The sequence below is a fragment of the Notothenia coriiceps genome, unplaced genomic scaffold (assembly GCF_000735185.1).
Source record: "Notothenia coriiceps isolate Sejong01 unplaced genomic scaffold, NC01 NC01_scaffold00011220, whole genome shotgun sequence".
Classification (NCBI taxonomy): Eukaryota; Metazoa; Chordata; class Actinopteri; order Perciformes; family Nototheniidae; genus Notothenia; species Notothenia coriiceps.
This window is the reverse complement of record NW_011343921.1, coordinates 38786-50590: the sequence shown is the minus strand read 5'-3', so window position 1 is coordinate 50590 and position 11805 is coordinate 38786. Positions and strand designations below refer to the sequence as shown.

Sequence of the window (11805 nt, the reverse complement as noted above, 5' to 3'; positions counted from 1 at the left end):
TTTGATCACTACTGCTCCAAAGTGTCACCACTCAGATTCTTCCAGCTGCTTGGGCCTGTCCAAAAGTAAATACTTTCTGGCTTACATTTTATACAAAATTGGTGACTTTATTTGGGACAAATTCTTTAAATGCTCTCAACATTCGAAATTATTTTTATATAATTATTTTCCTGGTTTTATCTCAAACAGAAGGCCATCGTTGTATTATTTTTGTGAGCTCTTACTAGATTGTTAATATTTGAAACGATAGCTCAGCCTGTTAACTTAAAGATGAATGTGTGCTCTGCTACTGTGATCCCAAATAAAGGAATAAAGAAATAATAACAAAACGGCTTAAACTTCTAAACCCTCACATCAACTAAAGTCAATAGCATCCATACACATTTTTCACACGCAATTGGAAAAATAAGTAAAGGATTTGTTTTTATTTCAAACTATTTTCCAACTGACTGCTGTTTTCCAGTGTTGCTGCCAGCAGTCTTGTGTATAAAAAGTGTCAACATGTACAATTTCCATACAGGCCACGTCAGCATATCCATACAATGTACGCTGTAATGTTGAAGAGTATAATAGGTGCTATTCATTACAAGCACACAGCACCTAAACACACTTTTCTTTGAGAGTGTGTGTGAGACTCACCCATCCTCCTTGGCTCTGGATCCAGGGCTGGATGTGGTTGTCCAGGTAGACGGTCATCCACTCGATGATCCTGCCCACCAGCGGACTCATCTCCTTCTCCACGCACTCCACGCACAGCGCCCCGCCAAAAGCAAAAAGCCCTACGATGCGTCCCCAGTTGACCCCGTCCCGGAACACCTCGTCCATCACATTCTCGAAGCTTTGGTAAGCTGTGGCTGGCGTGATGTGCAGCTGGTTGTGCAGATCACTGAAGGCGAGGGCGTACCGCAGCTCGAACTCGTTGGCCGAGTCCCGGAGGGCCTCTTTCACTGCGTCCAGGTCCGTTGTTGAGGGCAACCGTTGCTGCCTCAGCGGGGATGCCGGCGGGGTCCCGGGACTTGTGCCGTTTACAGTCCCGTTGGCGTGCGTCGCTACCCTCTGCTCCTCACCCAACCCTGCCTCCTCCCCATCAGTCCTGTTCGGATGCTCCAAGAGCTCCATGTGATTGAGAGGATAGTTTCTCTGGGAGAGTTTATAGTTAATGTAAGAAGCCACCAGTTCTCCGTTTTGCGACATTTTGTGTTTAAATAAGCTATTTCTCTTCGCTGCGGTCCGTCTCTGCTCCTCTCTCCGTCGAGCCTTCTTGCTGTGTTAGAGTGAACACACACTGTGCCGGGATTCCCTCTCTTCAGACCACCATGGTCAGCTGATATCCAGAGGACACTCGGGGGGCAAAAAATCAAACCTGCACAAGGCTGACAAATCAGCTCAGGCCCTGCGGAGAGACAACAATGAAAGGTCAAAGTCTGGACAGCCTTTAAGCACACTGTGATTGTGTGTGTGAGTGTGTGTGAAACGTGTGTGGGGATGGTTGTAGACATTCAAATTAAATTTGGACAGGTAAGGCCAAAGTGCATTGCTTTAATTGGGCTTTTACATATGGAGCAGATGGAAATGATATTAATGTGTGTGTGTGTGTGTGTGTGTGTGTGTGTGTGTGTGTGTGTGTGTGTGTGTGTGTGTGTGTATGTTCCTAAGAGAGAGAGAGAGGGAGAGGGGGTGTGAGGTTTAGGTGAGAAGAGATCAGAGGGACAGTCATCTCTTAATCAGTGACCTCTGACCTTTAGGATGAGCTTTAAGGTTCCTTGCTTGCATCAGCTCCAGCTTTCTGTCACTTACACACTCCTCAGCAGACAATGACACCTACGCATTTCCTTGAATATATATGAATGGAATATTGAGCATAATGCAGTTAAGTTTTCATTAACTCAAAGTTGGAAACTTTAATCACAAACATACTTTACAATAACTCATTATTCTGTGTTAAGCATTGACAACATTCTGAAAGTACCGTTGCAGTCTTAGGTTAACATTGGGTTAACCACTTTAGCACATTTATCACACGACTGCAGTTGTAGTTTCCGGTATGAAAAGGCCATAAGCAGGTTGAGCATGTGTGTGAAAATTATTTTTTTAAAGAATCGAGAATACATGAAACTCTCCTGTTAAACTACTACTGATTCAATCTGAATATTTTCTGAAACAGAACAATTGTGATTGTTAAAAAAGCTAATATCTATATCTACAAAACATTTATGAAAGAACATTTTCTTTTCCATATATGATAGTAAACTAAAACAATATTTGGGTTTTGAACTGTTTGTGAAATAAAATAAGAAACCTGAAAACATCTCCTTGGCTATTGTAAAGGATGACGGGTATTTTGAGAAAAACAGTGAATCTAGCAAACAATCTGTGATTACTCAAAAGGGTTGATTTGTACCAATTCCTCTAAACCTATTGATAGTCAAATGTTAGAAATACAAACATGTGTGGCTGCATTGCTTACAGACATTTCCAGTACAGTGGCAGTCTCAGTATTGTAAACAAAAACTATTGATATTATATTGAAAGATGAATATTGACCATCCATAGTTGAGAGACCAGTGATATCGTTGTCACTAAGTCGTTGGAAACAAACAATAATATGACTGTACTACATTTGTGTCAGTATCCTGCAGTAAGTTTATTGGGCTTAGGTGAGTTTACAATCCTGAAACAAAAGGCAACCTGACAAAGCCGCTCCCTCACACTGAAGCCTGTCACCATCCCATACACTGCTGTAACAGAAGGGAAAGGAACACAATCTGCTCTTTCCTATAACATGAATGGCATTTCAACTGATAAGTGGCTGGATATCAGAATTACCAGTGGTAGAATGCAATACATTTACTCAAGTGTTACTACACTTTGGAAGCCACTATTGTACTTTATACTCCACTACAATTATCAGACAGCTTTCAAATCCGCCAATAAAAAACGTTTTTTCATAACATTTCAAGTCAAGATATCCAGCAGCAGTATATAAAGTAAATAAAAACATTCCTCCTTTATCAGCTGTAACTTTTGGAATATACTTGGTATATTTTGATGTATAGGCCTACTGTTGTACATTTACTAAAGTACGATTTTGAAAACAGAAATTACATGTGTAACAGAGCATTTTTAGAGTTCAGTTTTGCTACTTTTTGAATAAAAGATTCTAAATACTTCTTCCACTACTGTTATTATTGCATGAGATGGATGGGAGAGGAGCTCCATGCAAACAGTGCTGGTGACATAACAGCTAATGTAGTCCCTCCTCACAGCACAATGGAAGCGCGATACTACGCGCTCATGGCCAAACAAGCCAGGTGCTCCAAAAAACTTTTCTTACAAACTTACAAAAAAACCTTAGGAAGCAGACAATGTAGGCTATATACGGTGGTAAAACACTCCGAAACAGCACGTTAAGCGGATGAACACCCAGAGGGAAGCAGTGTTTACAATAGCCACATGGTCCCCACTCCCCAGCTACAGCACGTGGCTCGGGTTTTAGTAGCCACAGCTCGGATGTAAACAGCACGCAGCTTCTATAGAGCGAGTAGCGAAAACACGTAGAACCTGAATGCAACATTCGCAAAAACAACCGTTCAAATATTAACTCACAGAAAGCAGAGTTAGGGAGAGTGTGTTTATTACAGTGGAATCTGGACTGTAAGGTTACAGATAAACAGCCAGGATGTTAGCACCTCCTCTGTACACCACGGGCTGGTTGTGTGACGCATCTGTGTTTGGATGTAATAATATCCACATCAATTCAGATTTCCATTGTTATGCTATGAAGACTACATAAATATATGATTACTAACCTTGTTGTGTCTTTCGCGATATACACAAATAAAATGAGTTGTCCTCTTTCCGTTCCCTTTCCCTCTGTATAAATGTCCGGAATAGGTCTGTCAGTAGGTCTGTGTGTACAAAAGCTGTCACAATCCAAGACTATAAAATAGTCACTTTGTGTGCGAGTGTATGTTTTAACTATGGTTTTAACGTATCCTCCTACGTCTCCCCCTCCTCTCTGGGTATGCCCAGCCCCCCTTATTACGTAATACGACGCCTTCGGAGATGTCTGAATATCTGGATCACGATCATATCAGGAATCCTCGTTCATGCTGGCCTTTAAACCCAGACCCACAACATCCATAATGTGATAAAACGCTATGTTGCAACATAACCTGGGATGAGAGTATAAGGTTTGCTGTTACAACCTAACCAACAGTGTGAAGAAAAGATAGATATAGAAGCCCTTCATAATAAGTGTTCGATTATAGGGACGGGACGTTCGTCTGTGTCATTCTTTGTTCACTTTATATATTTGACAGAGCTCATTACATTTACAAAAATATAAACGAGTGTTGGAAATCTCTTTTCTAGCCTCGTGTCATTGCAGTTCAATTGTGCCTTTTCTTTAAGAGAGAAACATATAGGCATTTGTAATTAAACACACACTTAACACCATTTAAAAACGGTTGAACGGGTTTTAGTAAGAGCCCCTGAAGGCAGCACAGGCCAATTTTCATTCTGCCGTCATAAACACTGGGCTTGACTGTATACATAAAAGCAAAGGCGTTTAATAACAATGCAGGAAAATGACACTTTGCGACACCACCCTGTGTTCCGGCTCTAAATAGACTTGACCACGCCAGCAATCAATACAAAACTAATTATTGAGCAATGCCTTACACACTCACAGTTCCGCCTGCACTAAAACCACTGTAGGCAGCTATGTAGGCTACTGAAGATGGCTGTCACTGTCATATAAAGTCTTGGTGTAGTCACTTTTTCATTGGCTTTACACATAGAAATGTGTGTTACAGTGGCAAACTCATTCACTACAGTTTGCCAATAAATTTGGCGTCAAATTGAATTAGATGGAAACATCTAGCAGGAAACGAAATTATGGTTACGCATTCCAAATCTGTCGACCTCCTTCCTCTGGATTCAGAGAGGAAAATCCGCCCTCTCTACCAGCCTTCCGCTCATTATTTCACCAACAAAACAACCACAGCCATTAGAAATACATTCATAGCCTGACAAGACATACTTACTTGTAAGGTGGGCTCCATAAAATCATTTCTGGCGGATCACAACCCAGACCCCGGCAGTAGTAATCCTATCCGTCATTGCTAGCCTGTCTGGCTAACGCCGCGGACGGAGATATCCTAGACTGCCACTGGCTGCCTCAGATCCGCCCACTAAACTACGTCCTCTGCGTAATGCATTCAACATGCCAGCCTCCGTTCAGAACTCCCAGGTTGTAATTGTGAGATTTATCCAGAGTGAAGAGAATGCTACATATGAATTAGCAGGACAAATGCAGTCCTCCAACTGGAGAATTCACCGGTCACTTCTAACTTTGTATGAGAGCTAGCTTAATCGGCTAACAGGAGGAAAGTCCCAGCTAGAATGAGGTGCTAACTAGCTAAAAGCGTTTTTTTCTGTGGGGTGTCTGACCCCTACGTGCATTATGTAAGTTGAACAGTCACATTCTTCATTGTCTGCTTATCTATGTACTTGTTAAAGTAATAATAACATAGCGTTTTCTTTTACAAGGCTCCGTGTAGCAGCTGTTGGGCCGCTTGCTATTTTACTCTGCAAAACAAAGGATGTAAGAGGTCTCCATGGTAACCTTTGTTACCCCAAAATGTAGCGCGCGCAATGGCGACTGCCAGTTTGAGCACAGCTCGCCCCCTTGTGGACATGTTTATATAGAAAGAACGGAAACCCCTCCTAAACACTAGCTTCCCCCCCAATAAAAAATCCCAATTCATTATATACACCTACAATACAGATCGCATCAGAGTTACAAAGTACAAACAATAAATTGCTTCTTTTTTATGCAAGCCCGTGGGCCGAACGAGCTTGCATAAAAATATATACTTTATATACATATGCCATCTTTAATAACTGTAATATATACCGGGCTGCTGAATCCTAACAACTGCTACAGGATTTCATTTGAAGATTTGATTTGTTTTTGAAAATGTTGTAACTTTTTATCTTTTTTTAGCATATTGTTTATTATATTATAACTTAGTACTTTTTTTAACACATGTAAGATATGCAACACTAAGCTGTCTGTGGCTTTCCTGCTGTAACGCTGCAAAGTTCCCTCTGTGGGACTAATAAAGGTATTCTGATTCTGATAATTGTATTGAGGTACCATACTTGTGTGGGTCTTTTTTTAAGGTGTTTAGCCCTTGGTTTGGAGTTATTCAATCTCTTTGTATTGATGTGATATTTTCCCATAATTACAATTACCTTTAAACACTGAATTATTGAGCAGATTGTCTTGTCATCTCACCACAATTAAAAATGAACGAAAAAAGATTTCTGAACAAAAAGAAATAATCCATATCAACAATTACTTCCCAACAAAAGAAAGCAAATCATGTGTGTGCAAAATCTTAACATTTTAAAGTGAACTTTGTCATTTACACTTGCCTCTTTATTTTTACTTTATTTACATTTCTATTTTACAGAAGCCCTGGAACTGGAAAACCTTGAGTGCACCCTTTATTAATGTTAATTAATTAACCATTAACTCAAGTCAAACATATTTGAGGATTAAAGCTTCATAAACTTAATCAAAAGGCACACAAGTGGATCAGAATTCAGGTTTATTGATTACTTCACCAAATGTTTGGAAGATTACATCACAATATTATGTATAGAACCGTATAGCACTTTCATTTCTATGTATCTTACATTGAAAACTTTACAGTCTGCTTTTTTCATGTACTGTATATATATATATATATATTTATATATTCCCTAGCTTTAGGGAAGAAAAGTAGACATCCATAGTTGCAAGGGAAGGAATGCTTCTCAAAAAATATTTAAATGCACTTTAAATAATTACATAAATCCTTCTTTTAAAAAAAAAAAGGCATGGAATAAACTACAAAGGATCCAGAGATTCCTCTTTCTCTGTAGATGCAACATTTGGTTCTGCTCCGTCCCGGAACTCTACTGCTGAATGTGACAAGACTGACGGGCGCTCCAAACATCCAGAGCTAGATGATACACCGGAAGGCATTAATACATGAGCAAACTGTCGGCAACAGGTGTGCAAAAAGAGTGTGGGAAATGGACAACCACCGTTTCCCCTCATAGGGCCGAATGATGGATAAGTGGAGGATTTTATGAGCCAGCTGATATTGAAAAGCCAGGAAGAGCTGACTCTGTTAAGTCCTTCAGTGTCAACACAAAAAAGGAATGTATGACTGCGATCAACCTTTCATTGTAAACCAACCTGAATAATAATCAGAAAGCAAGAGAGTAAAATAAATATGAAAAATCTCATTGATATGGAATTTTAAAGACGAGAGGACGGTTGTGTCACGGAGACGTCTCAAATGAAGCCGCTTGGGATCTTTTATAGTGTTGGAAGAGATGCAGATTCTTCTCACCTGCAGCTCAGAGTTTCAGTCAACAGCCCGGTACCGAATAACAGGAACACAAACATTAAAGTGACAAACAATGCTTTGGGATGAGCATCGACACATGAGGGTTCAGATATTACAACATATTTTCATTAGATCACCAAACTCACAATAAGGGCGACACTTGACGGTGTCATCGTTTTCAAACAGGCACAGGTGGCCAAAAATCGCAAATGTAAGGTTCATCTAATTCAATGGTATCGTCGGCGTAAAGACCTCTTTTGTTAAAAAAAAAAAAAAACAGAAAAACAAACCAACAAAATCGGGTTCAATATCAATAAATTATCTGTTTACAGTTCTTCTTGTCATTGAGATGAGTCAGGGGGACGATGAATGACGGTCAGCAGAGAGCGCTGGTCACAGTGCTGTTCATCCCCAAGAAAAAGACAGGAGGAGGACAGGGTGAAGACTTTCCTACAAGCGGAGTGCAGTAGAGAAGCTGAACAGAGACAGAAAAGCTGCAGTCGTTCTCCTCTTCCTCCTCTGTGGTCTGTTCCAGTCTCTTTTGTGTCAACCTACAAATGTCCTTTTGATTTCTCCACCCGATCCTGCACCCACTCATTCTAGGATATGGGAATTCGGGCCCCCTCGGGAGCGGCAATGTGGAAGACGGAGCCGATGCGCAGGAAGAAGCGCCTGAGGACGGCCCGCAGCTCGGGGATCAGGTCGAACTGCATCATCTCACACAGGTGGGGGTAGTAGCAGGAAGCATGGGGCTTGAACTGGAAAAGGAGAAAGTCAGATAAAAAAATATTTACAATTGTCTTTTCTGCTCAACTATCAACACCAAATATGCAGAAGGAGGCCTGCATCTACTCAGACAGCAGACCTGTGCTAACAAGCCAACAGGTGTTGTTTGGTAGAAAGAAAATAGTTCCTACATGAAACTGCGTACAACCAGGTCTGTGGATTTAAAGGTCTTAAACACCCTTAATAATAAATAGCACTATAACCAAACAAGTTACTTTACTCTGAAATGCATTTAATGTTTACAATTATTTTCCCTTTTTAATATATCTGTGTTTATTGTATCTTACCTATTTTAATCCGTCCAGTATGATGAAATGAATGTTTTTGGACCATTTCGCAGATAGTGCTAGATCTTTTTATGGCTATTTGGTTAATGGGGCCCTATAAGGCTCATTCCCAGGTTCACATTTGTATTCTGTGCCTCTACTGGGACATGTTCCATGCTTTAATGTTCCAAAAAGTCGGCCCAAGGGCGATTTTGGATCGGCTCTCAGCAAATTAAAAAAGTATAATGGAATGCGGCCCACAAATGAAACTTGAGCTTGTCTTGTATTGTACTTCATAAATATATCTGTAAACGTATGTTACACAGTAGTATTCATGTGAGTGTGGGAGAGAAACTCCCGCAGGAGGAAGTTTGGGAATTTAGCAGACCATTTACATGCTTAAAAATATATAAGAACACATTACAGGAAAAGGAAAACCCCAAAAAGAACAATAGGGCCCATTTGGTTTTAGCTTGGAAATGCCTCCGTATAAAACATTATTCTCTCCAACTCAACACGTGTGAGTTATTATTTATATATATATATATATATATATATGGTAAATACTTTATGTTTAGTTTCTGTAAAGTTTTGGATAGTTTATCTCGGTGTCCCATTTCATATATCTCAATTATGTCTCTTATTACTTTTATTTTAGTTAGCTTATTGTTATTTATGTTTTCATCTATTCACTAAGAGGGCAAATATGTATTTGATTGGGCTGAACTGTACTTTTAATCTCAACCGACAAAAGTATTTGCCAAAGATGTAGCCAGTGTCTTTGGAAATATTTCCAGGACAGAGAAAGGAAGGGCGGCTGCTCTGTGTGGGTGGAGCTCGGAGGCCAAAGAGTTTACAGCAGGGCGTTAAAATGTTGTGTTTCTGAGGCCAGGGAATTACGAAATAGCATTTGGGCAAATACACACAATTTAAAGATTTGTTTTAACAGGCTGGTGCCATCCAGTCCACTTTAACAATAATGTTTTATTTTTTGTTGATGCAGTGGTTAGTGTGGTGTTAGCATTTTCCTCTAAAGCTGGCTGCCTGGCGCCAATACTTCCTACAGCTTTAAGTTGCATGCTGGGTTGTTTTTTAACTAAAATCTGCAATAGTTTGGGAAAGAAACCCTGAGTCATGTGCTGCTGTGACTCATCAGTGAGTCAGCTGTCAAATTGAGTGTGCATGAGTCATAGGTGAGAGCTCATAACTGTGTTTACCATCCAAGAGATGTGAAATAAGTGGCGTAACAAGGTTGTGAATGGCCCCGGTGCAAATATTGTTTTGGTGCCCCCCCTCCCTCTCTCTTTTGAGCACTGCTCTTGTGCTTTGGTTTGCTGTACATTATAAATGCAAGCTAATACATAAACCGGCTGCACCGTCGACCCACTGGGCAGGATCAAGAATGAACAGCCAAGAAAAGTATAAAAACTGTTATGGACACTTATACAACAGATGGAGAGAAAAGCAGTATTTGTGAACTGACTTTGCCCTTTTACTCCTAGATTGGTGTGTAATATGTCAATTTAATTTATGGTTTGACGTCAATATATTAATTTACATTCGGGGCTTAAACACAATGTTTCTTGTTTTAGCATTGTCACATAATAGTAATAACCTTACATAGGGAATTGCTCTAATACCTCATTGCCATAGATCCTGCAAACAGTTGGTTTGAACCAGAAATATATGAATAGGTTGCAAAATAAATGCAGGCACTAGCAAGGTAAACTTCTGTACTGCAAGTCGCAATGCTGCTTATGCAAACACTACAAATGTTGTCCACAAGGGGCATGCAAGTCAATAATCTTGTATTTGATCAACTTTCCATTATATTTATGACCCAGGCTTATTCAAAATGTATGATACTAGTTGAGATTTCATGACCCAAAGCTCCAATGTAAATATAGCTGAAAGTATGTGTGTGTGTGTGTGTGTGTGTGTCCCTGCCTTGGCGTCAGGCAGCCGTAGTGTCCTGGTGAGCAGCAGCATCAGCAGACTGTTCCAGGCCTCTCTGTGGCTCTCTGAGGTCAGACTGATGAAGTACGCCAGAGCTTCACTGCACACCCTACACACACACACACACACACACACACACACACACACACACACACACACACACACACACACACACACACACACACACACACACACACACACAGGATTATCATCAACAAAATATTATGTTTTGTATACTATTGTTATTCGAGTAGAGCAGGTCTAGGCTACACATCTTGAAACTAAAGCACCAACACCAGTTATTTAATGATCAGCAGCCCACATGAGTGTAATACATGAGTCAAGTGCAGCTGCTCTGCGAAAAACACAAGGTGATCTGTACCAGGCTGAACACACACACAGAGAGTACACTTCATAAATATATGATGAGGTATGAGCCATGTGTCAAAACAGTTTACGCAGCTCAGAGCAACAAACATGGCTACACTTCTGTGATACACAGTTTGTGCTTATTTATCGAAAGTTCAACCATGCAATAGAAAAAACGATGCTTTGGTTTTCTTATTGTGAACAAAACCCTTTGGCACTCACAGCAGCAGGCGTGTCTGGATGTCAGGCCACGAGTCCTGCAGCTGACGGTCAGAGTACATCTTGAACAGGATCCTCAGGCTGCAGGCCAGGCTGCTCGTCTCCTGCTTCAACAGGTTGGGCTTGGACTTCCCTTTAAAGCCTGAGGGCAGAGAGAGGCAGTCATTGGGAAGAAACACAGAAACAGCAGCAGCAGCAGCAGCAGCAGCAGCAGAGGCTTTGCATGTCCCTGGTTTGATTCTGTTCATACCCCTCGACATCCTCTCATGTCTTTTCTGTAACCCTACTGTCTCCAATAGAGACAGATGACTGTGCTTTGAGAGATTGTGGTGTATGTTATACACTTTTTACAATCCATTAATGCTGTTACTTGCTGCTACTGCTTACTTTTTTATAATGATGCCACTTATTTGATTTCGCTTTACTGGTGATTGCCTCTTTATTTCATTAGTTACTAGGGGTGTAACGGTTCACAAACATTTCAGTTCGGTACGTACCTCGGTTTTTAGGTCACAGTTCGGTTCGGTACGTTTTCGGTACNTAGCGTTAATAAAGGAAACAATTTAACAACATTGCTTGTCAAAGTACCTATACAATTTTATTTTTTTGAAGCAATATTTTTAGTGGCCCGAGCGGGCAACTTGCCCGCTCGGGCCACTAAAAATATTGCTTCAAAAAAATAAAATTGTATAGGTACTTTGACAAGCAATGTTGTTAAATTGTTTCCTTTATTAACGCTACAACATAGCGTTTCGTGAGGCGGTTGTCGTTGTTGGGTGAAAGGCAAACGGGAGCCTGCT

General features: G+C 40.6%; 2 protein-coding genes across 3 annotated transcripts; both read right to left on the bottom strand.

The window, feature by feature from the left end:
- Positions 1-500: 500 nt before the first annotated feature.
- On the bottom strand, positions 501-5488 carry LOC104946618 (bcl-2-like protein 1). Of its 2 annotated transcripts, none has more exons than XM_010772487.1 (2): positions 5049-5488; positions 501-1393 (listed from the first exon to the last, which is right to left on the bottom strand). In XM_010772487.1, exon 2 carries the CDS (start codon positions 1192-1194, stop codon positions 601-603), a length of 594 nt encoding a protein of 197 aa, XP_010770789.1. In that variant the 5' UTR covers positions 1195-1393; positions 5049-5488; the 3' UTR covers positions 501-600. The 2 variants fall into 2 exon arrangements, with proteins under 2 accessions (XP_010770789.1, XP_010770790.1); XM_010772488.1 differs by lacking the exon at positions 5049-5488 and adding an exon at positions 3810-3968.
- A 1119-nt stretch (positions 5489-6607) lies between these two features.
- LOC104946616 (brefeldin A-inhibited guanine nucleotide-exchange protein 2-like) lies at positions 6608-11494 on the bottom strand. Its single transcript, XM_010772486.1, has 3 exons — positions 11009-11494; positions 10409-10526; positions 6608-8167 (listed from the first exon to the last, which is right to left on the bottom strand). The coding sequence occupies exons 1-3, from the start codon at positions 11263-11265 to the stop codon at positions 8009-8011; spliced, it is 534 nt and encodes a 177-aa protein (XP_010770788.1). The 5' UTR covers positions 11266-11494; the 3' UTR covers positions 6608-8008.
- Positions 11495-11805: the final 311 nt, after the last annotated feature.